Source organism: Passer domesticus, chromosome Z, assembly GCF_036417665.1.
Source record: "Passer domesticus isolate bPasDom1 chromosome Z, bPasDom1.hap1, whole genome shotgun sequence".
Taxonomy (NCBI): Eukaryota; Metazoa; Chordata; class Aves; order Passeriformes; family Passeridae; genus Passer; species Passer domesticus.
Window position 1 is genome coordinate 34755847 of NC_087512.1, and position 27855 is coordinate 34783701.

At 42.7% G+C, this 27855-nt stretch overlaps 2 protein-coding genes across 7 annotated transcripts; one reads left to right on the forward strand and one right to left on the reverse strand.

Moving 5' to 3' along the window:
* Window positions 1-3463: 3463 nt before the first annotated feature.
* On the reverse strand, window positions 3464-8126 carry RPS6 (ribosomal protein S6). Of its 2 annotated transcripts, none has more exons than XM_064403417.1 (6): window positions 8002-8126; window positions 7115-7246; window positions 6170-6380; window positions 5660-5806; window positions 4377-4534; window positions 3464-3632 (listed from the first exon to the last, which is right to left on the reverse strand). In XM_064403417.1, the coding sequence occupies exons 1-6, from the start codon at window positions 8005-8007 to the stop codon at window positions 3537-3539; spliced, it is 750 nt and encodes a 249-aa protein (XP_064259487.1). In that variant the 5' UTR covers window positions 8008-8126; the 3' UTR covers window positions 3464-3536. The 2 variants fall into 2 exon arrangements, with proteins under 2 accessions (XP_064259487.1, XP_064259486.1); XM_064403416.1 differs by having other exon boundaries at window positions 3464-3628; window positions 4373-4534; window positions 8002-8103.
* On the forward strand, window positions 8111-27855 carry ACER2 (alkaline ceramidase 2). 5 transcript variants are annotated; one of them, XM_064403412.1, is made up of 6 exons: window positions 8111-8299; window positions 14932-15046; window positions 15908-16049; window positions 19807-19944; window positions 23791-23928; window positions 24646-27855. In XM_064403412.1, the coding sequence occupies exons 1-6, from the start codon at window positions 8126-8128 to the stop codon at window positions 24830-24832; spliced, it is 894 nt and encodes a 297-aa protein (XP_064259482.1). In that variant the 5' UTR covers window positions 8111-8125; the 3' UTR covers window positions 24833-27855. The 5 variants fall into 5 exon arrangements, with proteins under 5 accessions (XP_064259482.1, XP_064259481.1, XP_064259485.1 ...); XM_064403411.1 differs by lacking the exon at window positions 8111-8299 and adding an exon at window positions 8306-8544; XM_064403415.1 differs by lacking the exon at window positions 8111-8299 and adding an exon at window positions 8496-8627.

Here is a 27855-nt window from a genome sequence, read left to right on the forward strand (position 1 = left end):
TGACTTTGTCACTGCTGACTTTTCAATAATGCTGCTTGCTAAGAATATTACCCTGTCTTAGCATTTCCTACCCTTCATGTGGCCTGTTGAGGGAGGAGACAGAAGAGAGGGAGAATGCTGAGCAGGGACAAATGCTTCCATTTGACAAATCCTGAAAGAAGCATGAACACAGGGTTTGGGTTTGAAGCTGTAGAGAGGAGGGAACTGCTACTTCCTGTGTTAGAATCTGGTGGGAAATTTGAGGGAATGTGATGGCAAAATAGCAGAAGGTGCTTGCTTAAGGAAGCTCTGATGCTTCATGTGTTCAGAACCACCTTGAGTGGGAGTTCCTTGCTAATAGTGATAGTTACTTCCATCTCTGTAAAGACAAACTTCCACTGTCTATGAAGAAAAGGAAGAGCCAACTAACTTGCCAGGCTGAAAAACTGATGGGATCCACAAATAATCTGAAAGGTCTTGCCTCTGTGTAGGAATAATTGCATGTGCCAGAGCAACTGAGCTGGAAAGGCCTTGTATTCCTGGTGGGCATCAACCTGACCCTGAGACAGCCCTAAAAAATGCTCAGACTTGACCAGCCACGGCCCTGCTTCAGCAGGTGTTTGCACATTACTGTTTTCCAGAGGCGCCTGGAAGAGTCTCCATGGTTCCATGGAGTTGGGCGGTAGACAGAAACTGCTGGGAAGACCAGGGGCTCACGTCACCTAGTTACAACAGTAGTTCAGAGGGATGTTCCAATATTTTGTTCATGTTTCTTCAAGATGCTTTCCTTTGGCATTTTTTCCTCATTTGTTTTCTGTGTCATGCTGCCTAAATTCAGACCTCACTGGTTAAAAGTGATGATGCCAGTGTTACGTGTATTCTGCTTCCTTTGGTTGCAAAGAGATGAAATGGCAACCGGTCAGGTTCTGACCAGGGTCCGTTACTTGCCCTGAAGCCTAAGGTGTCTGAGTATGCTGCCAAGCTTCAGGCTTGCAGAAAGTCTGCCATTAAACAGCAGAAATCCTGCCAAAACAGCTGAGACGTGCAAGGAAAAGCTGCAGTTCCCAGATAGCATTTGGCATTGTGTTTACTATCACAGGTTTTGAACTGCTGTTAGGCTGTTAAGAGACTATTGCAGCTGCTGGCCTTGTGGTTTTATTGCAGTTTCTATTGCACACAGGCAGAGCAAACATACTGTTTCTTCATTAGCCTCTTTCAGATTGGCCACTTGAGTCATCCATGACCTAAAGCCATGGTCAAAGTAGGTGACTGGGAAAACTCAGTGTGAGTTTATCAAAGGCAAATCATGCCAGCCTAAATTGGTAAGTGCTACAGAAAAATAGCATGTCAAGACAGAGCAGTATTGTTCAGCTGGACCTTGGCAAAGCATTTGACGCTGTTTCCCATAGCTTCCTCCTGGACAAATGTCAAATATAGACTGGATGGCAGTGCTGTGAAATCAGCAGGAATCATCTCATAGGTGATCAACGTGTTTTACTGAGGCTGGCAGCCTGTGCCAGGTGGGGCCCCCCAGGGATCAGTACTGGGCTCCATGTTGTAACATCTCCATGGATGATCTGGATGGGACCAAAAACACCCTCACCACGTTTGCTGTGTCACTAAACTGGGTGTTGAGGGGGACATGGGGACAAGGAGAAACACCTTTCACAGACCTGAAGGGACCAAACTAGATGATCTTTTAAAGTGCTCTCAAGCCAGGACAGTTCTTTAGAGCCTGCAAGTCATGATATGCTGATTTGCACTTGAAAGTCTAAGACTGCAGAAGGAAGCAGATGATGTACTAAGGCAGCTCCAGGAAACAAGTGAGGGAGAAGACTGCAGAAAGGATTTTTTTTGCTACTAGTGATAAGGCTATGTATTTTCTGGCTCTGACAAGGCCACACATCCTCGAAGCTTGAAAAAAATAACCAGGACTCCACTGACTTTTTTCACACAATCATGCAACTGGGTATTACTTGTACTATTTCAGAGAAAGAAGCGATCACAGCCTATATAGCAGAACAGGTCATATAGAATAGCCTATACCACTCTGCTGAGTAGTAGCCTGTTCAGAACATTCCTGTTCTTGTCCAGGACACACCTCAGTGTTTGTACACCCTGACCAGAGTACCCCTTAATTGTATGCAAGAGTATTTTACTAGGATTAAGAATGTAGACAGTGTTATTTCCCTTCTGCAGATTGTAAAATTCTTAGCATTGTGAATTTAGTGAATGTTACTCTCTTATCTACATTTTCTCCAATTAAATTTTGCAGCTGAGACTAATGTGGAGTAAAAGGGGACCTTTTTATTCAGTGAAGCTCAGGTTTAAGAGAGCCGATGGATCTTCACTATTAAACTGGAGGCAATGAACATGGGTCTCCATAAAAAAAGTACACTGTAAAATGGTACCCTTTAAAAATTTTATTGACCTAGCCAGCATTATTTAACTCATGTACAGCCAAAACTAACAGCCCGCCCAACCTTTTCTGATTAGTTGTCCTTCAAGAACAGTCTCACTTAAGCTGTGAATGATGGCTTAAAGCTTGGTAGCTGCTTTAGCCAAGTCTCTTGGTCCAAGGCTCCACTGCACCTACGTGCTTCATGGCAAGGTCTGTCCTAATACAAACCTGAAGTTCAAGGACCACAGGTTTGATCCTGCCACATCTCATCTACGGGCAGCAAATCTTGTCTCCTGCAACTTTTGGTTTTTTAGTCCAGATTCTTCATCTGATACACTAAAATATGCTTCTAGCCAGGTGAGGCCCTAACTCAGAGAGCCTTGCCACACACACAGGAATAAAAACCTTCCCAACTCATGTTGTAGTGAAGCTCTATTTACTAGAAAGAAAAGCACCTATCTCAACAAAATAGAAGTGGATCCAAATTACTGTTTTAAGAACTAAGACAATTTATTTAGCTGCAGACCATTTTAACATCCAACACATGTATTTTTAACTTTTGAGTCAAATTCCCATTATCCTTGTCCAGTATACAATGAATACATTAAGGCTAATGAAGTTTCTAATCCCCAAGTCAAACCTTTAAAAGGTGCTTTCTCATGCTCAGTACCAATTTCAAGAGCAGAATGCTGAAATACCTACAGAATCAGCAGCATCTCATATTTGCAGTAACCCAAAAGGATCATCTGAGAGGAACACCATGGCTCCTCAAAGGACTACCCACCACCAAAGTTTTTGACTAAGACCATCATCCAGACATTCCCAGAACTCTGGCAGGTTTGTGGCCACTTTCCTGGGGAAGCAGTGCCAGTAAGCATCTGAACTGCACTTAATTCTGCCAAGAATCAGTTGAAAGTTTAAAGTTTTACCAATGTTGTACTCAGTACCCAAATGAGTGACAATCTTTTCATAAGAGAGCTGCATCAAGATCATGGTTTTTGGTTCTAGTTTGGTGTGCAAGATGCAGTAGTCTGAACTCCTGTTTAAGAAATTGCCAGTAACAACATGCACTACAAAGTCTCATACTGGAAGTTTGCCACCAAAGGCGTTTATTGGTTATCAAATGCAAGTCTTTTCAGTATCATGTACAACATCTTTACTTCTGACTTGATTCAGACTTGGATGTAGAAGCTCTCAAAGAAGAAAGCCGGCGCCTCTTGGCAATCTGCTCCTGGCGTTTCTCCTTGGCTTCCTGAAAGGCATGAAGCATGGAGATGTTACATATTCATCGAGCATTTTAAAACATATACCAAGGAACAATCTAGGGGAAACGCAGCTTGAAGGAATGAATTCTAGAACTCAACAGCACAAAATAATTTCATTCTACAGCTCAGAAGAATTCTGCCAGTATTCAAACCAGCACAGGCCTGTGTTTTTGCACAGTATTCAAACACCTAAAACTATGTTACACTGCACACCAAAATGTTACTATGCACACCTGAATTCAACTGTAATAATTCAACTGTACTGCTTTCAGTACTGACTGCTTCAGCAGCCACTGCAGTTTTAGGAGCAAGGGCAAACACATGCTAACAAATACCTTCTTGCCAACTTATCCTCCATCAAGATCAACTGCTAAACCTCGTTTCTCCACACACTCAAATGCTAGGGCATCTTGAACTTCAACCAGAATTAATTTGAACTAGAACAGCTATGGAAAAAAAAACCCTCACAGGCCATAACTGTTTATTTCCTTCAAAAAAGGCTCTCAAATTAGTGGGCTTGGTTAATTTCTATTTTATATGACAAAAGAAATATTAAAAAAAACCCCAACTGATCAGCTGTGTTTATACTCCTATCTGGGCACTTATATTCAAAATGAGCAGGTACAGAGCAGCCGTAAGGCATGTGGCTAGTTTGCCGTATAGTCCAGTTTACCAAATCCCTTGATTCTGGAGCTATATTCCATACAGCTGAGCTAAAATGGCAAACGTACCTTCATCCTCTTGGCCAACAGCTTTGCATACTCTGCAGCTTCCTCCTTGTTCTTCTGAGTGCGCTGCTTTTTCAGGGCGATACGCCTGCGCTTATGCTGCAGCACTCTAGGAGTCACCAGTCGCTGGATCTTGGGAGCCTTCGTTCTGGGCTTCTTGCCTAAAAGTCATTGCAGATCAGCAGAAGTGGCAGAGTACCTTCCCAAGAGACCACAGGCCTCATCCAGCCAACTTTAGAGCAAGTTTGATTTACTATTACAGTAACATTATTTAGCGTACTATGTATTACAGCAACTATAAAGAGTTCAACACCTTCAGAGATTTTACAGAGAAAATTATCCATTATCACCAGACACAGCACTGACAATATACTGTCTTAATGCTCGTGATTTGTTATTAGAAATGAAGAGCAAATTCCTAGCTTCTCAGCAGACCTGTCTCCTTGAACTCCCCCCAGACCTAGACTTTTCAGTAATAAAGAAATCCATTATATAGCTTCCAGAACAAGCCATTGTTTCCAGCATTAAAAAGACATCTACAATTTTACTTAGGTTTGACACTGTTTATCCCAAAAACCAGACTGTCCACAACGGGCAAACACATACATCTGTAAAATAACATTTCACTAAGCAATCCTGACAGACTTTAACAGTCATACACCACAGTCCGATATCCACCGGGATCATATTCCTCAACTGAGAAAACCGTTTCCTATGATGTGTTCCTTTCCCCCTCAAACTTTCATAGTACTCAAGTCTAATCATACTCTTCTAAAAATCCACTTTTTTCCCCCCAATCAAAAGCAAAAAACCCAGAAATTAAAATCTTGCACTGCAATACTGAGGTAGTAAGGACAGCAGTGCCCTGCCAATAAGACCTCATTTCAGACTGCCTGCCATAAGCAAGGGGGGAAAAAAATCTTAGCATTTTCTCTCTACACTGCCTTTCCCCCTACACCATGAAAGTTTAAGCAGCATTCCACCTTATATTTAACTTTCTTTCATTAGCAACTACTTTTGGGTTATTATTAGAAATACTAGAAAAAATTACTCAAGATTCTATCAAATTTTTAAGAACAAACTGTGACAAAACACGGCAGAGGGGTGAAGGAAATGAGGCAACCAAGAAACTATTTTTTTCCACAAGTTACAGTTGACAAAGCTTAAATATATTGAGTGTCAACTTCTCAGATGCACTACTAACTTTGCTTTGTCCAGTGCAGTAGGCTGGACACCTCGGCAGTAATTACAGAAACCCCAAGAGCTGTACTATGGGGAGTTCTTACCCTCCTTGTTCAGAGGCTTTCTCACAACATACTGGCGAACGTCATCCTCCTTAGAGAGGTTGAACAGCTTGCGGATCCTGCTGGCCCTCTTGGGACCGAGACGACGGGGCACAGTTGTGTCAGTCAGCCCAGGAATGTCCTTTTCACCTTTGGGAATATAAGTTTAAGCATGCCAATTACTATACTACTGAGCACCAGGTCCAGCAGCAAAACCCTAATATGCAAGAGTTCAAGATAATGCTAGGTAATCCTCGGGGTTCGCCTGTCAATAGCACCACTGCAGCCACCCGTGGCTGCTGTGACATGATCAGACTGCTGCAACAACAAGTGTTTCAGTAACCAGTTTTAGCATTACAAGAAGGCAATGCTCAGAGGACTGGTAAGACGCAGCAGTCACACTCTGAAACCAGGACTGCCATCTCCATTTCACACAATCACCAACCACTATCAAGCAGGCTCCCTCCAGGTGCCCATGTCCCCCCATTTACTGGCTGTTTCACTCGGACTTACCCTTCTTCACTATGACCAAGTTCAGGACGCTCAAGTTTGCATCAACGATGCAGCCACGGACAGACTTGCGCTTTCTCTCGCCGGTTCTCCTGGGGCGGTAGCAGGAATGGCCCTTGCTGAGCAGGAGGCGGACACGTCCGTGGGTCAGGACGCCCTGCTTCATGGGGAAGCCTTGCTTGTCATTGCCACCGCTTATCCGGACAACGTACCCCTGTGAAAGCACAAACACTTCCCAGTTACTCACCTCGTTGCTTCCCCCAGCAGCAGACAGCACAAGAGACTGCCTGGAACAACGGAGCAGCACGGCCATGCTTCAGCTGAAGTCACCGCTACTGGCAGTGCAAACAACTTTAACCAACATTTTGGAACAGTTCAGCAATTTCACTCAAGAAATGTGAAAAATACCTCTGTATACCAGAATTTACAGTTAGTGTGATTCACATCCCTTTGAAGTTTTGTTGGAAAGTAGTAGCACAAAATCTCTTGGAATTATTGTTCAGCTTTTCTGCAATTGTAAGCTTAATTAAAGCCAGTTATCTTGACAAACTGGAAATGTGCACAGAACACAGGAGTGTCTAGAGCAGTGATACACAGGAAAAAAGGGTTTCACCACTTTCCTTATGAAGGTGGCAGCAGAAAAGACCACACTCCTCAAATTCAGCTGCACTGTCCCTGTTAACACTAACTACTCCAAGCGCATCCACCAGGCCAAGCATGTTTTTTCTCACACATTAGCAGCAGTTTAAACAAAGCCAAAAACCAGGTGAAGTACTGATGGGAGCTATCCTAACCACGAAGTTCAACACACACACAGCGAGAGAACCTTTTAACCTGGCCACCAAATGCACACCATACTAGCAACACAGCTGACAAGTGCGTACTACAGAAACTTTGCATTTTAAGCTCCTCAAATACAACTCTTGCACATTCTTCTGCACTGCTTACCTTCCACTCCTCGCCAAGGGAATCAGCCAGCACCTCCGTGGCCATTCGTTTTTCATAGAACGTCCTGAGCTTACGCTCGTCATCTACTTCAATGAGCTTTTGGCAGCCAGTAGCCGGAAAAGAGATGTTGAGCTAACAAAGAAAAAAAAAAAACAAAAAAAAAAAACAAACCAAAACAAAAAAATCTGGTTGAAACTACTGAAAGAAGATTTTAACAGAAAATTAGAATTTACCTGCTCGTTTGAACTTGGCATTTCAAAGCTGGGATTCCCCAGCTGCTTACACAAACGCTCACCAGGAAAACCTGTCACCAGCACATTTGGGAGAGCCAAGGCAAGAAGCTCCCGCGTTCGGCCGCACTGGTCTGTACAGCTGCTTCAGCCGCACACAGAACTGACTTTATTACAGTGAAAACATCGATCAGAGAACACGAGCAGCACAAACATGGGCTCTCCTTTTCCTACAAACCCCTCACGCCGCATTACAAGGCACCGCAAGGGACCAGCACCTGCCCGGGGGTCACTGGCGCTTCCCGGGGCCGCCGCAGAGCGCAGCGCTGCACGGCGCCTGCCGCCCCCGCCTCGGGCACAGCGCGGCTCCCACCGGGCCCCGCAGGCCGCTGCACGGGCCTCTCGCCCGCAGAGCCCTTCCGAGCCAAGCGGCTGCTCCGCAAGCCCGGCGCTCCGCAACCCCGCGGCAGCCGAGCCCCGGCCGAGCGAATGCGGCCCTCACGCAATCCACTCCCATCCGCTCGCAGCTGCGCTCCAGCCCCGCCGCCAGGGACCATCGGGCACCACGAGCGGCTCTGCGGGCAGCGCCGCGGCCATTTACGGCGGGCGAGCCCGAGCCCCGCTCCCGAGCGCGGCCCCGGCGCGGCGCGGCCTCACCTTCATCCTGCTCCCGTCTGCACGCCGCGGGAAAAGGCCGCACTTCCGCCCGCACTTCTTACATACACCCAGAAACTCTCGCGAGAGCAGTGCCACGCGCGCCCCACGTGACGGAAGCTGCCCAATGCCGAGGGAGGCTTTTACGACAGGGGCGGGGCCGGGGCGGTCCCGCGGCGGGGTTGGGGCGCTCGGGCCCGCCCTGCCCGGCCCGGCCTGCGCGCGGCTCCGGAGCCGGCCCGGGGACACACGCCGGGCCGCGGGGCCGGAACGCTGGCGTCTGTACAAAGAAGCGCCATCGGTAGGCGAGGCAGCGGCGCGGTGTGAGCGCCTCCCGCCGAGATGGGCGTCCCGGTTCCCTGCCGTGCCCAGCGCTTTCCGCCCGCGGGAGCTGGGCCGTGCGGGGGCGGCCGCTGCTCGCCAGAACACGGCTGGAACGGACGCGCTGTCCTTTGCCCAGTTCTGGCCTCCGCAGCACGACAGAGACAGGGAGCTACTGCGGAAGGCCGCAAGGATGATCACAGGGGTCTGGAGCATTTCTCTGAGGTGGAGAGACTCGGGGAGCTGGGACTGTTTGGTCTGGAGAAAACTGAGAGGGGATCTCATCAATACATAGAAGAATTTCAAATGTGGGTGCCAAGAGGATGGTGCCAGACAAATTTCATTGGTGCTCGGTGGCACAGCGTAGAGTAGTCCCTAAACTAAAACACGGGAAGTTTCACCTTAACCTGAAGAATTTCTTTACACTGAGGGTGGCAGAGCACTGGAACAGCTGCCTGGGGAGGCTGTGGAGTCTCCCTCTCTGGAGACACTCAAAACCCACCTGCCCGTGTCACCTGCTTTAGGTGACCCTGCCTTGGCAGGGAGGCTGGACTGCATCATCTGCAGAGGCCCGTTCCACACACAGCAGTTCTGTGTGAGCTGTCTCTAAGCGTACACCGGAGGCGGGCGTGCTGCTCAAAGCCGCCGGGGAGCGGGCAGCTGGCGCTCCGCGGCGCTCGGGACAGGCTCAGGAGCCCCGAGCGGCGCGGGTGTCGCGGTGCCCGGGCGGGCCCGCGGCCGCCCCGCCCTGCGCGGCCCGCGGAGGAGCGGCGCGGGCGGCAGCGCGGTCCCCGCCCCGCGGCGCCGCCGGGCAGGGCCGCGGCGCGATGGGCGCGCTGCTGTGGTGGGACCCGCTGCGGGCCGGCAGCTCGGAGGTGGACTGGTGCGAGGACAACTACACCATCGTGCCTGCCATCGCCGAGTTCTACAACACGGTGGGTGGCGGTGGCGGTGCCCGGCGGAGCGGGGGCGGCGGGCAGGTCCCGCTGCAGCCCGCGGTGCTCCCGCTGCCTGCCGTCTCCTGGGGAGGTTTCGTGCGATTGTAGCCTGCCCTTCTATGGCTGCCGACTTCTTTTTCTTCTCCGGTTGCTGGCACGCCTAAAATTAAGTAATTTTTTCCTAGTTTTTCAGGTATAAAATGGGGAGATTTACTAGTCGCGCTACTACCGGTAAGTAGTGTGTAGCAGGCCCTGTCCTCGTCTTTGTGGAGACTTGTGGTGGCCAAGCACCAAATTTTTGGTGCTAGATTGCCCTGGTCTAGTACCCATTTGCACAAACAGGTGTCAGCGCCTTGATGGGCAAGCACGGCAGTGATTGGTCAAGATTAAAAAGTACCTTGGTGTTTGGAGGCAAAACTGGGTTTTTCCCAGGCATGTTTGGCTCCAAGAAGGCATAGGTTTCATGGACAATTTGCCTTTAGGTTGCAGGAGTGTAGAAGTCAGCAGTGTATTTTTGGAAGAGGCGGAGATGCTTGTTTAAGAAAGCAACTGAAGTGTGAAAGAGAGGGAAGGGGAATAATGTAATTGTTGCTTCTTTCCAGTTAATCATGGTTTACCCCTGAGTCCTCTTGCACCTTTCCAATACCTCTCAGCTGCTGGACAGAACTTATGAAAACAGCCACAGCAGCAGAGACAGACTGCCCTTTACCACACACCTTGGAAAGGGAGCAGTGCTCCTGACATCCTGTTGATGTAAAGAACGGCAGTGACAGATCCACTAGAATAAGATAATCCATTGGGCTTTTGGGCAGTTTTCCCCTTCCATGAAAATCATCTGTCCAGGAGCAAACCTGCAAATACTGTTTTCTGTTCTATAGGAGGTAGTGTGTGGACAAATGAGGAGCTGGAGCTTCTGCTTTGTCTCTTTTATACTTTAAAGTGGGCAGGTTTTTTGGTTTTTTTCACAAATTTCATCCTTGTCTGAACTGTTTCCCTTTCAAGCCATGTTTCTTTGACTGCTAGCACATAGTGGAAGAAGTAGGTGTCTGGCTTCCCCGGCTGGAGTGTGTATCAAGGGAGGTTCTGCACATGCAGAGCAAAAAATTCCATAGTGCTCTGCAAACGTTAAGCACATTGCTAACTTGTTTTCTTCTTGTACTTAGCTGCCAAAGTCCTAAAGATGGTGGCTGGTCCATGCCACTGAAGAATTTTGAGGGTGTGTGAGGGAAACTGGCAGCTTTTTTTGTGTGTCTGATGTCACTGTGCAAGAACCAAAAACAAAGGGAGGAAAAGGTCAGGATAAACAAGTTATTGAAGACAGCAAGTGTGTTTTGCAGCCAGCTATGCAGGGGGATGGGTATCCTTCTACTGTATGCACTGGTTCAGTCTGGGGTGGAGTGAATTTTCCTTATAGGCACTGGTATGGGGGGGATGTTTTGTGCTGAAACAGTGTTGGTAACTCAGGCATGTTTTCATTACTTCTGAGCAGGGCTTACTCAGTACCTCGCCCAGCTAGCAAGTGGGCTGGGGTTGCGGAAGGCTTTTGGAGGGGACACAGCTGGGACAGGTGATTCCAACTGTCTTAGGCCCTATGGCATCATGATCTGCATGTAGAGCTGGAAGAAAGAGAAGGAAGCAGTTGGGGCCTTTAGGGTGGTGATATTTGTCTTCCCAAGTCACTGTTACGTGTGACGGGGCTCTGCTTTGCTGGGGATGGAGAACACCTGCCTATCCATGAGAGTGCTGAAGGAATTCCTTATTTCACTTCACTTCACTTGTCTGAAGAACTTAGGTTTTCCCTATTGGATTGTTCTTATCTCAAGCCCCACAAGTTTTCTCACATTTACCCTTCTGATTTTCTCCACCATCCTGCTCTGAAGGGAGTGAGTAAGCAGCTGGGCAGTGCAAAGCTGCTGTGTGAGATTAAATCACAACACTGAGCTGATTAGCAGTGGTATAGAAGCTTGCCAGAATGCTAGAAGCTGCACTTCTGTCCATATGAATAACTGAGGCTTCAGACAGGTGGACACACACAGAAGAAAGTTTGCTCCAAAGCCTGCTGTGTTGTGGCAGCTGTGTACAAATCAGTAAGCTGTGCACTGAAAGGGGCGGAGAAAAAAAGGCAGTGTTGAGGGTAGTCATGTTCAGCCTCTCTTCAGTAATACCAAGTCATTGGTAGGGTTTGATTTCTCTGTTAGCTACTTCTGAAAATTAAAACAGTGAGTTGCAGTGGATTGATGGGATTGTGCAACTGTGTCCTCAAAAAAACAGATGATTACAGGACAGTTGTGAAGTTTTGGCCCTACTCTAAAAAGTACCTTAGGTGGCTTCTAAATTATATTCCTTCTAGGGGGCATTTGTTCTGACTGATTCAAGCTCCCTTGAAGTTTCAGGAAGCACTCTTCAGCAGACCTGAACCTGGCATCTGGGTCATTAAGTTTCAGATTAAAAATCTTGCTAATCCGCATTTTAAATTGCCATGGCTGAGGTCAGAGTTGTAGTTGAGGTCTCATGCAATATTCATGTAAGCACAAAACTGGAACAGCTTATCTGCTGCTTATGTATTTAAAAAAATAATTAATTATTTATTCTAGTGGGACTTAAACAGAAAACAAAAAGCATTCAACAGAATTAAATCTGTAGAAGAAAACTGTTCAGATGTTTTGTATAAATTGATAAACTAATTTTTTAAAACATGCACAAGCTAGACTTAACTGTGCCATGGACTTAACATGATTTTTGTCTAGTTGAAGTGATTCAGGTCGTACACTTTTTCAGTAAAGAGGCGCCACAAAACACTCCATAGCTCAAATTGAAGGAATAGTTATAAAAACAGGGTAGTTTTTTCTTTTTTTTTTCCTTCTGAAATGGATAAAATAATGTGTTCTGATGCAGTGTAACCCTACTCCACACCATAACAAATGCCTCCAAATGATCAAAACAATTTTCTCTGTGAAGAGGTATTTACAAAATAAAACATATTGCTTATGTTTTAAATACCTGAAAACAGTATTTTTTCCTGTTGGCTGGGAAAGTCCATGTGTAGCAATTCAATGTGTTGCATTTAGTTGTGCTTGTAATTTCCATTTACTGAGGGAGTTGCCAGGGTTTTATTCTTCTTCTTTTGCTCCTTAGTGACATGGAAATAAAAGTTGTAAAAAGTTATGAGGTAGTCTTAAGAGTGCGAGAGAATATTTATACTCTCCCTACCGCATCCTTCCCACAGAAGAGTTTTAGTGTATGTGAATGTCATGTTTAGGTACCATGATATGGAGGATACACACCCTCTGATGTTATTGGCAGCTACTTTAGTCCAGTTTTGCTTTCTGCTCAGAAGGATATGGTGCAGTAGATTTTTCTGTGGTGGCTGAATTCTGCAGCTGCTCTCTGGGAGGTTAATCAATAGTGATGAATACATGAGCTTTGGTAGAACTGTAGGAAACATCTGTGTCAAGACAGTGGCCAGATGTGAGTGCAGTTGTATGATCATGATCTAAGCAAGCCCATTCTCTCTGTCCTATAGTCCTGAATTTCTATAATATAATTAATTAGTTGAAAATTAAAACTAAAGGTCCAGAATTGTATGAAGCCAAAAGAATGGACTGTTACTGAAGGGCTGCTTGCCTATTTTCCATAGCTGTAACATCTAATCATTGCCTTTTGCAGATGCAGAAGGAAATCTTCTGGACTACTTATGTAAATTTTTTGCACTTATTGTAATTATCAAAGCATTTGAATTGTACATTACCAAATCATGGAGGCCAATTATGTATTAATATAAAAAATGCACATGCAGTGTACTTTCTGAAGGCATGCTTCAATACTACAATTATTTCAGCTTCTGGGATGTTAGGAAATCCTCCTGATGACCACTGCAAAGAGTACAAGTCATGCTCAGGCTCCAGTTTGCAAGGGGTTTCTTGCGTTTGCAGGCAGGATCTTAGAATGAGTGGGAGTTCATTCCCAGAGGAACACTACCATAGTGCTGTACTGCTCCCTTATTGGTTAATACTTGTATAAATCTACATTGCTACAGCTGTGGTAAGTAGATCCTTCATCATCTTGTTCCTAGGTGGAATAAGGACTTTCTAGCCAAATTTTGATAGACTGTGATTGCCTGTTCTGATTTTCTTCATTGGTCAGTTTCAGCTGTAGAGATGGAAACGTTTGCTTCAATGCACTTGGTTTATAACCAGGTATTTTCAGCCCTTGACACCTCCCTTTGGCCTAACCTCGTCTAAAAGCCTAAAATGCATGGAGCACTCCCAGGCCCCCAGAGGACTCACTTGTTCATATTCCACCTTCCCTGCTGTCACTGTGCTTCCTACCTGCTTTGGAGTGAGGGAAGTCTTCCTGTTCTGTGTATGTACCAGCACATCATGCACTGGGATCCTGGTCCATGACTGTCTTCCCAACTTTGTTGACTCTGCTGCATGGAGAGTGGGTGGGATTTTTTTTGTGAATGAAAGTTGCTCAGGTGAACCTGTTTTGTTGAATGTGTGGGTTGCTTTACATAAGTTAAAACAACTTGATCTGCCTCTTAAAATCTGTTCTCAGACTGTGTTAAGAGGTTGACAACAGTAGCTGAATGAAAAATTCCTAAGTTATTCTTAAACTATTTCTCCACCAAATTTTCATTATTGCCGGCACAAGTTTGTAAGCTGTGAAGAGGCCATCTGTCCCAAAGGAATGTTCTTGATCCAGAGTTATTTTCTACATCAGCTTCAGAGCATTTTGTTGGGGGTGATTTTCTCTTGTGCTTGGGCTCAGCAGACAAACATGAGAAAGCTGAGTCTGGAGACTCCTCCTGTCCTTTGGCCCATTGTGAAGAAGCAGTAATCTTTTCATAACTGCTCAATTACTGTGCCATGGTTGGCCCTCTGCAGCAGCAAGGGAAGAACCACGTGATCACTACTACAATGACAGTCCCTGCTAATTGATAGTAAAGTGTTTTCAGTATTTACAGAATCATGCTTTACATTGTTTGTAAGCAAGAAAAAACAGAAAACATGTCTTCATTCAAATCAAGCGTATTAAATTTTAAAAAATTAGCAGTGATCCTAAGTGGAAGTCTTTCCACCTTCCTGTAGCTAGTTTTCAATCATGTTCTGCAGGGGAGAACCAAGGGAAAAAAATTGAAGTGTAAAAGGACTTCAAGCTCCAGGCTCTCTTTACCCTGAACAAAAAAGGTTCTAACTCTTAACCTAGTGTTGTATTTCAGACCTTCCAGACAATAATATTGCTCAATAAATTGACTTCCACAAAGCTTCTCTAGCTCTGCCTTGTGTCAGTACTTCTAGTGCTTTTTCTATGGCTTGATAACCATTGAGAGGACAGGTCACTGGTCCTCAATAGATTGATCTTGTACACTTTCTGAATTGCTACGGTCTTGAATGTAGATTCTCAGTAAAACTCCTTTGGAAATTGACTTGAATTGTGACTTGAATAGTCACATTTTACATTGCTGAAGGTTTTTATGCTGTTAGTAATTTAATGATGTTAAACAAAACAAATCGATGCTTTTGCAGAAACAGCTCAGTAAAGGCAGAAACAGGGGGTCATAATGTGTTGAACTGGGGCTTCACTGAATGACAAAATGTTATAGAAAGCGTGTGGATATTTAAGATTTGTTTATTTTCTGTCTTTTTTAGACTGTTTGGTTTTTTTTCCCTAGATAAGCAACATCTTGTTTTTCATTTTACCACCCATATGTATGTGCTTGTTCCGTCAATACGCAATCTGCTTCAACAGTGGAATATATTTAATATGGATTCTGCTAGTCGTGGTTGGTAAGTTGATTACTCTGTATTTGCCAACTCGTGTGAACTGAGAGAGGACATCAGTTTTTCCTTCTTGTACTTGACTGTTTTTTAAAACAATGCAATCCTGACGTCTATGGAGGAATTTGCTTGTATTTGCTTAAAGCCAAAGCAGCCATAATTCTGGAGGGAAAATGCCTTTTGCAAACTGAAGGTGGTGGGAAATTTGACCATAGTTCTGTTCCCTTCCAATACTTCCTTGCATACTTGGTTTGGTTTTTTTTTCCCCTTGTGTTTTGGTTTACTTTATAGCAGTGGTGACCCTCATTGTTTAAATAAGAGCTGAAGTGCCAGTGCAACTTAAGAGAGGAATGGTGTTTGTACTGAGAAGGCCCAGAGATGTAGATGTGAGATTCTGAAGTTTGTTCATTCCTGGAGGCACTTCAAGGGGATAATCAGAGCCCTCTGGGTTAGTGTGACACTTTCCACCTGTAAAACTGTATCATGGAGTAGTCATCAGATGCTGGTTTTTCTCTTGCCTATTCTTGTGCAACTGAGAAAATTCCAAATCAGCATTTGGCATTTATTTCTTAATTGGTTTTGCTTTATACTTTTCCACCTAGTGTTTCTTCAGGCACATCTTTTCAAGTAGGAGCTGACATTTTTAGCTACTGCTTTTGTAATCTGCTTTTGCAATGTACTTTTCTTCATGATTAGCAAGAATATGATGGCTTGGATTGCCTCTTAGTAAAGTTGGTGTTTTTTATAACCTTTTGTAGACCATTTCTGGTAGCTACCATTTTCTGTGAAGTTCTGAGCGTGAGCAGAGTGCTTCAGTCTATTACAGTACTTCAGCTGTTCATAATACTGTCTCTTGATTAATTTATCCAGGAATTGGATCTGTTTATTTTCATGCTACCCTCAGTTTCTTGGGGCAGATGCTGGATGAGCTGGCTATTCTCTGGGTTCTGATGTGTGCTCTTGCCATGTGGTTCCCTAGGAGATACCTGCCCAGAGTTTTTCGAAATGACAGGTAAACATACAATGATACATGTACACTTTCATGTTCTTTGAAACTTCCTGTGCTAACACCTAAACCTGCACATAATGGCGCCAAGTTATTAACCTTACCACTATCACTGCTATTTTTTCTCACTCCATTGACTTCCAGTTGCTTTTATCTCATTCAGCCCATTTTGTTCAAAATTCCTGAGTCAGCAGTTGCTGGTTGGGGGATTAGTGTCCTGTAACTTCAGGTTTTAGATGAGATGACTTGCTTTTGGAATTGTCTGTTCTTGTTGATTCTAGGGAGACTTTTATGATTGTTTTATGTAGTTTATATGGCTTAACAGCCAATGTAGGAGAAGCCGTCTTACACTCTTCCTTTTGTATGTCCTGAAGGGTGTATACAAGTGAACTTATGGAAGTCAGCTGAATGTTCATCTGAATTTTTAAAACAATGGTTAAGGATGGTGTTTAGGTATTCAAAGGCTAAGTGTTTCTTTGGAAACCTATTGTTGTAAAGGGATTTTTTTTTCTTTTTCTTGCAGGTTTAAAAAAAATGCATTATAGCCAGTGTAAGCCATTTGATTGTGGTTTGCCCCCCCACACCCTCCCCACCATAAAAACACTGTGTTGTTCTTTCATGCAGTAAAGAAGTTGAGGCAATGGAGAGGCTTGAATTTCAGCATCAATGTTGTTCTCTCTGAAGATTGCTAAGACTTTTGCCTTTTGCCCTCTTACACTTACTCTCTACAGGAGTTTTTGAGTTTATTTGTTTGTTTGATTGTTGGGGGTTTTGTTTGGTTGTTTGGTTTATTCTTGACAATATGCCAGATTAGAAGTTGCTAATGCATGGAGGGAAGTCTGACTAGACTGACCATACCTCAAAATAGCTTGCACTTGGTAGAGAGTACCTGTAATAACTTTATACAGCCTCTGTGCATGGCCCACTGCTCTTTCATGTCATCATAAGTGACTTGGACTTTGACAGAAGACTGGAAGGAGTACTAAGTTTTATGACCACACTAAACTGGGAGGAGCTGTTGAATCCATTGAGGGCAGAGAGCCCTCCACAAATGAGAGCAATCACCAACCAGGTGAAGTTCAGCAAGGGAAAGTGCTGGATTCTGAGATGAGGTAACCATGGATGTATGGACAGATGGGGAATGAGATGCTGGAAAGCAGGGCCATGGAAAGGGACCTGGGGGTCCTGGTTGATGGCAAGTTGAACATGGGTCAGCAGTACCCTGGCCACCAGGAGGTACAACCCTGTCCTGGGTGGCACCAGGCCCAGCATTGCCAGCCAGGCAAGGGAGGGGATTGTCCTGCTCTGCTCTGAGCTGGGGCAGCCTCACCTCGAGTGCTGGGGGCTGGTTTGGGCACTGCAATATAAGAAAGACTTTAAACTATTAGAGAGCATCCAAAGGAGGGTAACGAGAGTGGTGAAGGACCTTGAGAGGAAGCCAGGTTGAGAAGTGGCTGAGGTCACTTGATTCATTCAGTTTGGTGAAGACAGGATTGAGGGGAGACCTCATTGTAGTCTTTGACACCCTAATGAAGAGAAGGGGCAGGAGCTAGTCTCTTCTCTGTAGAGACCAGTGACAGGACCTGAGGGAATGGCCTGAAGCTGAGTCCGGGGAGGTTTAGGTAGGATATCACGAAAAGGTTTTTCACCCCTGAAGGTGGTTGGGCACTGGAACAGCTCCCCAGGGAAGTGGTCACAGCACCCACCTGACAGTTCAGGAAGTGTTTGGACAGTGCTCTCAGGCACATGGTGTGACTCTTGGGGATGGTCTTGTGCAGGGCTAGGAACTGGAGATGTTATCCTGCCGGATGCCTTCCAACGCAGCATGTTCTATGATTCTGTGTGGTTTAATGGCTTTGTTGAATTGGTGTAAATTTAGTACTTCTGCATATTACAGTATAGTGTTATTAAAGAACATCATCAACTTAAGAAGCTTTACTGGTGTCTTAGTTTATGCTGTGACTTTTAGATGTTCAGTTGAAGTGAAGAATTCAGAGTCCTAAATTTATGTGTAATTTATGTAAACTCTGTAGATGAGCTCCCAGATGCCTAGAGGTTACATTTTGTCAATTAGTGTCTTCTAATGTTGCAGGGTAGGTTCATAGTATGGACCAGGATGCTAAACTATTGGTTTTTAAGGAATAACAACACTTTTGGGGTGCAATACTGTTTTTGTTTAACTTTGTTTTAAAACTGTAAATACTGAGATGAAAGATCCTATTGTATCCTTCCAATTCTCAGAGAATGTGACAAAACAGTTACTTTTTAGGGAAGGTCTTGATTCCTTTCTGAAGTATGCAGACACTTTGGGCAAAAAAATGGTGCTAGTTTGAAAGCAAATCAGCTGAAGGAAATAAATCCACACAAACACGTTGCAAGGGGTTCCAAGTAAGCATTACAATTTAATAGAAAAAAATTGCAATAAAGGCAGTATACAAATACAACCCTGTTGGTCAGGGTGGTGGCAGCCGTTCCATTGGAGTGAGGGATGTGATCTTGTCAAAGTGGTGATCCTGTAGAAAGATGTGGTTCTTCTTTGGAGGTCCCGTGGTGATTATTGAGAGCTCTTGTCCTCTGGGAATCCAGTGGTGGTATTGTGGTGTCCCAGGTCCCAGTTATATACCGGTAGGAATGTTAGGTACCTCCCCACCGGAGTGGACATCTCACAATAGGATGATGTAATTCCATGACTCATTCTGGGGAGTCCTTGATGGCCCATGAGCCGAGATGGCCCTGCTTTAGGCTGAGTGCATTGGGCAGCTATTGGAAACAACTGACCATTACCAGCTCATCAGAAGGTGCTGTAGGTGGTGACAGAATGCATACCTTGCATTGTAACCCAAGACAAAGTCTTAACCTAGAACAGATTTGGTCAATACTATCAAGTTTTTTCCTTTGCCTGACTAACCTTCTAGTATTATGTCTATTGTGTGCTCACAGCTGTACTGTTCACTTTCATCATCCTTATCACACTTTGAATTTTCAATGCTGAAAATGTTATTATCTATCATGACCAACTTGCGATGTATTTATTCATTAAGATATTCATGTCAGATCAGAACTTCCTACTTAAATAACTTGTTGCTTTTCCAGCAGAATGAAAAACTTTAAAGCAAAAGATAAATGAAATGAGCCTAATGCTTGTGGCCATGGAATGGTACCATACAAATATATTGAGACCCTACTTCAAACATAGAAGACCATCCTTGAACAACAATTTTTAAAAGCTATGGGCCAGTAGTTGGAAGGCAGTGTGGTGATCCCCTTCCTCAGCCATAGACTGGATGTGGGTTGTTTGAAGTGCAGACTGGAATTTAAACACAGTTAACATATATTTAATTTAAAAGTTGTCAGGCTGTCTACATAGGGCGCAATAGTGATTTCATATTTGTTAAGGATATACCAAATCTTGGTCTTATAAAAAAGTCTGGGAATTTCTCACCTACTGTTGAATTTGATTAAGGAAATGTTCCAATTTAGCTTGTAAGTTTCAGTATCTTTAAGGCTCTAAAGAGATAAAGGAAAGTTAAGCGTACTGTAACATAGCTGTAGAAGTCGGCATTAACAATAAGAAAATATCCTAAAAATCCATGTTAAGAGCTTGAAGAATGATGAGACAGAACATTTTTGATTAAGTACAGTGCTGTGTGCGGAGGTAGACCTCGATTTTGTTACATTATTAAAATAATGTTGAAATTTCTGGGTTTACTAAAATTAAAAGTTTTTAATTAAAAGTTTTTCTGCCCATATAAACTCTACTCAGGAGCCGATTTAAAGCTGCTGTGGGTGTCCTGTCTGGAGTTACCACCTGCCTGGCCTTCATTAAGCCTGCCATTAACAACATCTCACTAATGACGCTGGGAGTTCCCTGCACGGCTTTGCTCGTTGCTGAGTTGAAGAGGTAAGTATAATTCTCCAGAATGCAGGCAGCATTGCCTTCCCAGATCCTTAGGACACTGAGAGATGATACACTATATATGGCTTCAGTGCATGTGACAGCAGATCAGAAATGCTTTTACCACAAGCAAGAGCAAATCTAGTATAAATTTTCTCTGCAGTTCAGACATTTTTTGACAAGGATTTCTTTTCCCTAGGACTTTATAGTAGGTCATATGTTCTGTGTTTTTGCAACATACCTCTTGCTGCAACCTGATTTAACTCATATTTGTTTATTTATTGTGAAATTAGAGCCTGGGTTTCACTTTATGGACAGCATTTTTACTGTATAATGTGCATTTCGAGTGAGGTGATGGCATGGTTGTAGTCTGGATGCTAGTAGGAGCAAGGCCTAAGCACATGTTGAAGATGTTCCAACTCCCAAAGTTGAACTGTGAGTCTTGCATGACTTTGTCATCTGATATGAATAATGTGATGGAGTCAGAGTGACAAAGAGAAGGTTAATCACTACATTTTGAAGGATAGGTGTCAGTCAAGGCCATAGAAGTCATAAAACCAGAATGTAAATAGAGAAAGAACCTGAGACTGATTTCCACATTTTAGAGAGTTGTTCTGTTACAGTGATACCAGCAGCTGTCCACAGTCTTTTTTTCCCATCTCTTCCCCCACTGCGAAAAGGACCAGAGGAGTACTAGCATTTGAACTTGTCTTTTTTCACCTATTCTCCAGTGTCTGAGAAAGATTTTACAATGTACACTTGCTTTTATATGTTGCATATGTCCATCAAAATGAGTTAGAACAAAATTTCTTCATTCTAATTGCATCTGTTAGAATAGAGACTTTTCTGTTTGCTATCTTACCCTGATCTTCGACTTCTATACAATGGAAGCCTCTCCAAACAATGTTTTGTAAAGGTGTTCATGAGTCTTTTCTCGTTAGGCATCCTTCTGTGTATTTCAGTGGTCAAAGACACTTGGAAACAGCACAAAAGTTAGTTGCGGACAAGGTCAGTAGTTGAACAATATTGGTGGTGTCTCATTTTGGTGATGGCATGAAGGAACTACTGACAGGGCAGAGGGACATCTGGTTGTGGCATGGGATAATCTGTGAATTCTCTGTCAGTTCTGTATCAGTTTTCCAGGCATGAGCTCCTGAGAAACTTGAAAGGACAAGTTAGTGTCTACTAAGTTTGAGTACTGTTGTTGCACATCTAGGAATTGGTATGCCTATAGGTATTTGGTTTTTTAAACTCTTTCTGCAGGGTCATTGTCCTGGTTTGGGACAGATTTGGGAAGAAATCTAGCATCACAAAGTCACCCCAGGACAGTCATATATTACTAAAATGTCTGGAGTTTCCCGGTCGTGTTTTTTTAGGGAGAAAGTTAAGGGCCTTCTTTTCCAATTGATAAATAAAAAGGGAACAGAAGTGACATAGGGCCCTCTCTGGCTAGGGATAGGGATGGTTTAATACCACTGATATTTGTAGATTAATTTGTAAGTGCAAAAGGCAAATAAAAAGCTTTTATTTTAAGCTATGCTGATCCTTTTGAAATTTAAAGCGTAACATTCTTGTAAACTGAGAGGTAAGGAGTCATCTCATCCCCCTTTGCAGGAGGAAGATTAATCTAACTATTATTTAAAAGGTTTGCTATTTTTCTTTTCTGTGCTGCCATAGCCAGGAGGGGACTTCACATCGAAGTCTGGCAGGCTGCAGTGGAAATATTTCTGTGAAATAGATATTTGGGGAAGAAAAGTTGCTTCTGTTCCATGCTGAAGTTTTTCATATTTTAGACCAAAACTCCTTGTTGTTATTCCTACTCTAGGCTGTGTCAATTTTGTACAGAATTCTGAGGAATCAAAACCACTGTGTTTTCAAAGTGAAAATTTTTTGCTTTATATTTGTCTTTGATGAGGAGATAATATTGTCACAAAAGAGCATTAAGTTCTTAGATGCGGACCTGGTAAGGCAGAGTGTATGGCTGGGGAGTATTGTGGGTAGGAGGTGATGAAAAGAGCAAAAGGTAGTCAAGTGTCCTTGAAAGACAAAGAAATTGTTAAAATTTATTCTCATTTCTGTCACAAGAAATTCCTTCCTGTGTTTCTTAAAACTGTACTAGAAGGTGGTATCAGTGGAAAGGTGGATGTGTATCCTTTGATTTGCCTAGTCCGAGCCATTGAGATTATAATGTCATCAAATTAGTAGCTCTTTAGGGAGATAATGTCCTCCATGTGCAGATAGATGCTAGAATATTGTTGCTTAGTTGACTTCTGAGCCTTGAGTAGTGAAGGTTTACCATAGTTTCTGGTCTGACCATTATTATTCGGTTGCTCTACTAGAAATCTGACTCTGGGGGAGCCTTGCTTCAATATTGCAGGTTCTTTTATTCCCATGACGAAAAGGTTAAGCTAGTTAAAAGTTTAAAATATTCCTTAGGATAGAAAGGGAGATATCTGTGTAAAATTCAATCAATCAACATTGCACTGGTTTGAAGAAAAGCTGCAGTGCTTTTTTGGTGGTTTCAAGACATCAGAAGACAGTGTTGCTGGAACTGTGTATTTAAGTGTCCCTTAAATAGCAAATGATTGGAGCTCACAAGTGTTTGCAGAAATGCTGACATTTGAATAACTGTGTTTTGTTAAACAGAGAACATTTTGCATTCTGTAGATGAAAGGGAAAATGGAAGTGCAAGATTAGTGGGATTCATTATATTTCAGAATAGCATAGGATAGGATCAGGGCAGCATGAATGTGTCTTTTAGACCCCCAGCTAACAAGTCCTATTTTAGTTCTTATCATTGTCCATGTCTGTTGAGAAATAAAAGAAAGGCTACGTGTCCAAGTGGTATTTGCATTACATCTTTTCATTGTAGTAAAAGCAGTAGCTTTCCAGCCTCCTGCTTCCTCAGCAAGCATGTCCTCACCCCATCTGAAGCACAGTTACTGCAGAAACTGAAGACTCCATGATGGGTAATCTCAGAAAACCCAGGAGTATTACAGAGATCAGCGGGCTGTGCTCTTGTTGTGGTCTTCCCGCCTTAAAGTAGTCCTTTGCAGAACACTACAATATTGTTTTAAGTTCATAAAAGTAATCTGCAGTATGTGATGGTGGTACTGAGCAAACTTTACAGTCTGTACCTTTGCTATGGCTGATCTTGTACTGGGTATGTAAGCCTCCAGTTTTCCTTTGCAGCCTTGAATTCTTTGAACCATGCAGGTTAATTGCCTTTTCCTCTTGGAATTCAGGTAGTCAGAAGACCTTAAGTTTGAGGCCAAACCTGTTATCTTAAATGGGATGCAGTTGCATGTGTTTATCTCCTTCAGATATGTCCAGGAAACTCTCGTATTCTCAATACACACACCCTTTCCTTTGTCAGAACACACAAGTACTCCATCTCAGTAGTCTACTTTTATATGTCAGATAAACAAAATTGATTAATGTGCCTGTCTGCTTAGGTACATGGTTTAGTGCTGTTAGGAACAGTAGTATCTCTCACTGAGGAATAGAAATGCTTTAGCATTAACAGAATTCTTTATACAGTAACAAATATACAGTAACAAATTTGCTGCATGGCTGGTTGTTAATGAACAGCATATGTAACTAATCACTAGTTACACTCCTTCCTAGGTATAGGAATAGTTCGATGTTTGCCTACCATTGATACACTGGTATTTAAGACAATACCTAAAACACAGCTACTGATAAAAAGGTTTGTTTTGTTACCTCCATCAGAGGCCTTGCATCAGAGCCAGCCTGTAAGTGAAGATAATCTGTTAAGTACATTTATGGTGGAGTCATTTTAATAGTGCATGGGTGGCATTGTTTTATAAATATTTATGTTTTTCTCCTTAGGTGTGAAAACCTTCGTGTGTACAAACTGGGTCTCTTTTCAGGTCTTTGGTGGATGCTAGCTCTTTTCTGCTGGATCAGTGACAAAGTGTTTTGTGAGATCTGGTCCTCATTTAACTTCCCCTATTTGCACTGTGTATGGTAAGTGTTCAGAGTTCAATTCAAATGTGATCAATTCTCACCACATTACCCTTCTGTGCTGCTTGGTGGCTCTTTCTGGTTAGTTCTAGACAGAATGTATAGTAAGATTTTATAAGCCCAGAAGAAGTCTTGTGCTATTCAGGGTGGCAGATTTAGGCCTGATTGTATTCTTAAGCCACTGCTTTCATTAACTGCAACTGAATTCCTTGCCATACTGGTTACTAAAAACCATAGCTGTGACTATGAAAACTTAAACTGCCACTGATAATGATGGTAATCCTCATGATGAATTAGTGATTAATTAATGGTGGTGAAGTGCAGAAGCAGTAAAGGGCTTTGATGCCTTTTCTGTTTTACCAGCCAGCAAATCATGGTTACTTACTTGAGGTGCCATATGTCAGCATTTCTGTACAAATGTTACAGGTGCAGAGAAGCCAAAAAACTGGAGCCTGTTTAGACCAGGAGTGAACTACACTTTTGTGGTTTTCCTTTCCAAATAGTCTTTGTCTCCATGCAAAGAACAGGGAGCAATCCTATGGGGGGCTTGTGAGAAGATGCTGAAGGACAAACTGATTTTAAAGTATGGTGATACAATTGACTGCTTTACTGAATTTATGTTACTGATTATTTTTTCTTTCCTTTTTTTTTTTTTTTTTTTTTTTTTTTTTTTTTTTTTTTTTTTTTTTGCTATCTTGGTGTGTGGGTGGCTATTCTCAGGCACATTTTGATTTGCCTAGCAGCATATCTAGGATGTGTCTGCTTTGCTTACTTTGATGCTGCCTCTGAGATCCCTGAACAGGGCCCTGTCATAAAGTTCTGGCCCAGTGAAAGGTGGGCATTCATTGGAGTTCCCTACGTCACCCTCCTCTGCGCACACAAAAAAACATCTGTGAAGATTACATGAACTTGGAAGCCGTGGAATGGGGATGGATTTTCAACTTACGTTCCAGCACAGACAATATTTATATAATGATAAATGACTAGTGTATGACTAGTATTGTATTTTCTTTTCTTCCTAAGATAGGCAGCACTGCAAGTGTCATAGGAAGAGGAGGGAAGTGTGTTCATTCCTCTCTGAAGAAGTGAGAGGAAGCAGGAACATGGGGGCGCTTGAACACTAAAGTAACAAAGTGGCTTCTTTGTTTTTTGCACTGTGTTTTTGATGTAGCATTTCTCTGGATAAAAGCTCTTTTCAAATACAAGGGTCAAGGAATGATCTTTTTGTAGTAGATCACCTTTGGTGCTTGATCCACTTCTTTTGTAACTTTGTTTGCAAAAGAAGGCAGTCCAAGATGCCTACATGCCATCCTGTGTCCTTCTTAGCTCTGATTTTGCTGCACTTACGCATGGCCACAAGAGAGTGCTCGAAGCCCATGCTATTCCCAGCCTGGTGTGGCACCCAGGCTGTGCATCATTTTGGATCACAGAATACATGGTTGCTTCCCCAAGTACAACAGGAGATGAGTGTTTGCAGCTGGATTACTCTGTAAGTGGAATTAGGCAGTGTAAATGCAGAAGGAACTGAGAGAAGTCCCTAAAACTATGTAGTAGTTTGAGGATTTTGTTGTGTTTCCACTGTCCTGTGAATACTTGTATGCTGCATATTTCCTTCTTGCAGAAATGCCACAGAATCCATCTCTACCTCGAGACATGTTTGGTCTTGAATTTGGCATTGAAGTGCTCACAGAAGTATGAACATTACCTTCAGTACGATCTCAGGTCAGCATTGATTGACAGTGTGATTAAACTATAAAAACTCAGAGATGCCTAGCTGCACATCTAATTTGAGAGCTGACTTCTCACCAGTGCATTGCAAGTGATATCAAAAATAGTCCACAGCTCTGCTGGTATACTTAGGAAAAAAGTTGATAACTGCTTAAAAACCAAGCTGAAGACCTAGATTTCAGTGAGCAGTGAGATGTAATATTGAATCTTAGATTCTTGCAAAAGATTCTGATTTTCCTTGTTTTTTCAGTCCATTTTGTGAAGATAAGGGATGGCTAGTCCATTTAGTTTTAAGATTATTAGTGTTGAGGTTCAGGAATGGCTATAGTTCTTGCAAGTAATTAATATAAGGCCTGTTAAAAAAATGTTAGGAAGTTTTTCAAGTATGAGCAATTGTAGCTGCTGAGAGATGCAGTTCTGGAGAAAAAAGTCTGCTCACATTCCTCAGAACTCTAATATCAGAACTCTAAGCGGGTCAAGGCTTTGAATGTACACTTTTATTAATAAGTGTTATTTCCTTTTTTAGTATTACACCATGAAATATTATTTTCTCTTTTGTTTACATGTCTTATGTTGTACTTGTTTTTTATCAATGCAGAAATGTACTCTATACTGTATCATCTTTATGGAAGTTGCTTTTAGCAAGAACTTTGGGTTGAATTAATTTTCAAGCATTTTGAAACCTTTAAAATTTTTGTATTAAAATTTATGGTTAGAAAGCAAGAAGTAAGGTGTATGCTGATACTCTTGAAGCAAATTTTTAGTGGGAGATATGACTTTTTCATGAGACCTTCAAAATAGGTGAGTAGACTATTGTCAGATGACTGCTAAATCATTAAAGCAGCATAAAACCTTTACAATGGAACAGTACATATTTATACCACTTGCTAGTATATTTAAAATGTCTCTTTTTTTGACACACAGTGATACAATTCTTGTATGAATCCTGTTTATAAAAATGTATGTAGTGATGTTTGTTACTCTTTGAAACACAGCTATTTTTTCCTTTTCCTTCTTCTCCCCTGATTATGAAATGCTCAGCTTCAAACACTTCTCAGGTATTAAAAGTTCTATTACTAGATCCTTATATAGATAGGATGCTGGCTGGAACCCAGCTAAGTTTTCTGATGCCTAACATGGCCCTACTTTGAGTAAGACTTTTTGATAATGTTTGCTAAATCATTATGTTATGGTAAGTAAGTTATTTTCAGTATTGCTTGGGAACCTAATAACTGCAGACATAGTGTTCTATTCAAAAAGATTGGAGCCTTTCTACTTAATATTTTGCTAGAAAGCAACCTCTGACTAAAAGGGCTGTAGTTAAACTGCTGTCAGGCTATCTTCTACTCTGCAGAGTCTGCTCACAAAGAAGTAATTTTGTAATTTAAAAAAATCTCAGTAGGGCATTCAGCTATTGAAAAAGTAAATAAATGCAGATAACAGGCCGAGAATCCTCTCCTGTATTTTTATTATCTAGTCTTTTTACCCTTTATGGGAGATTTTGTGCACAAAGGTCATTATGTGTTGCTCAAAGCTTCACTGTAGAACTGATTGGAGTATTTCTCTGTAGCAGCAGCTCACCACTTTTAGATTTAGCTATTGCACTTTACATTAAATTTGTATTAGCATATATAACTGTAACTATATAACTACACTACTAAAAAAAATGAAGCCATGCAATTTTTACAAGATTCAGTTTTACAGCTTGCACCTACACAATAATATCAGTACTCAAAGAAGTATGTGATTGACATACAGAAGGATAGAGTATGCACAAGGATCATGCAGATTGATAGAGTATGCACAAGGAGCTGTACTACTTTGCAGTACAGAGTGATTTATATGCACCTGCAGGTTTTAAAGCCCCAGAATGTTTTCTTTCCCTGCCAGCAGGAAGTAAGTTAATTCCTGGTGTTTAGCTTCAGTTAGTATTTTAGTCTGTTTAGTGGGATGCAATACTGTGTTGAGTGTACTGTAAATATTGACATGTGATATCCACTTAAACTTAAGTTTTTTTATGAAAGGATGGTTATTTTTCAGTGGTAGCAAACACCCGATTCTCAATCAGTAACAACTCAAGAAGTACAATTGTAAGGAGAGGTGTAGGTGTGGGGGTTTCTTCCGTCTCTATTTAAGTCTGTATACTAAATGTTTGTGGAAAACATGTAGTACTTTGCAGCATTAAACTGTATTTGAAGCAAA

What these genes read in the sequence shown, in the direction of transcription:
- RPS6 (XM_064403417.1), bottom strand. An exon ending in CCCTTGGCGAGGAGTGGAAG is followed by an intron (nt 6,381 to 7,114) that starts GTAAGCAGTGCA and finishes GTGCTTTCACAG; the next exon opens with GGGTACGTTGTCCGGATAAG. An exon ending in AAAGCCTCTGAACAAGGAGG is followed by an intron (nt 4,535 to 5,659) that starts GTAAGAACTCCC and finishes AATGACTTTTAG; the next exon opens with GCAAGAAGCCCAGAACGAAG.
- ACER2 (XM_064403411.1), top strand. Translation starts at nt 8,341, where the DNA reads ATGGGCGTCCCGGTTCCCTGCCGTGCCCAGCGCTTTCCGCCCGCGGGA. An exon ending in AGAGTTTTTCGAAATGACAG is followed by an intron (nt 16,050 to 19,806) that starts GTAAACATACAA and finishes AACTCTACTCAG; the next exon opens with GAGCCGATTTAAAGCTGCTG. An exon ending in CCCTATTTGCACTGTGTATG is followed by an intron (nt 23,929 to 24,645) that starts GTAAGTGTTCAG and finishes GGCTATTCTCAG; the next exon opens with GCACATTTTGATTTGCCTAG.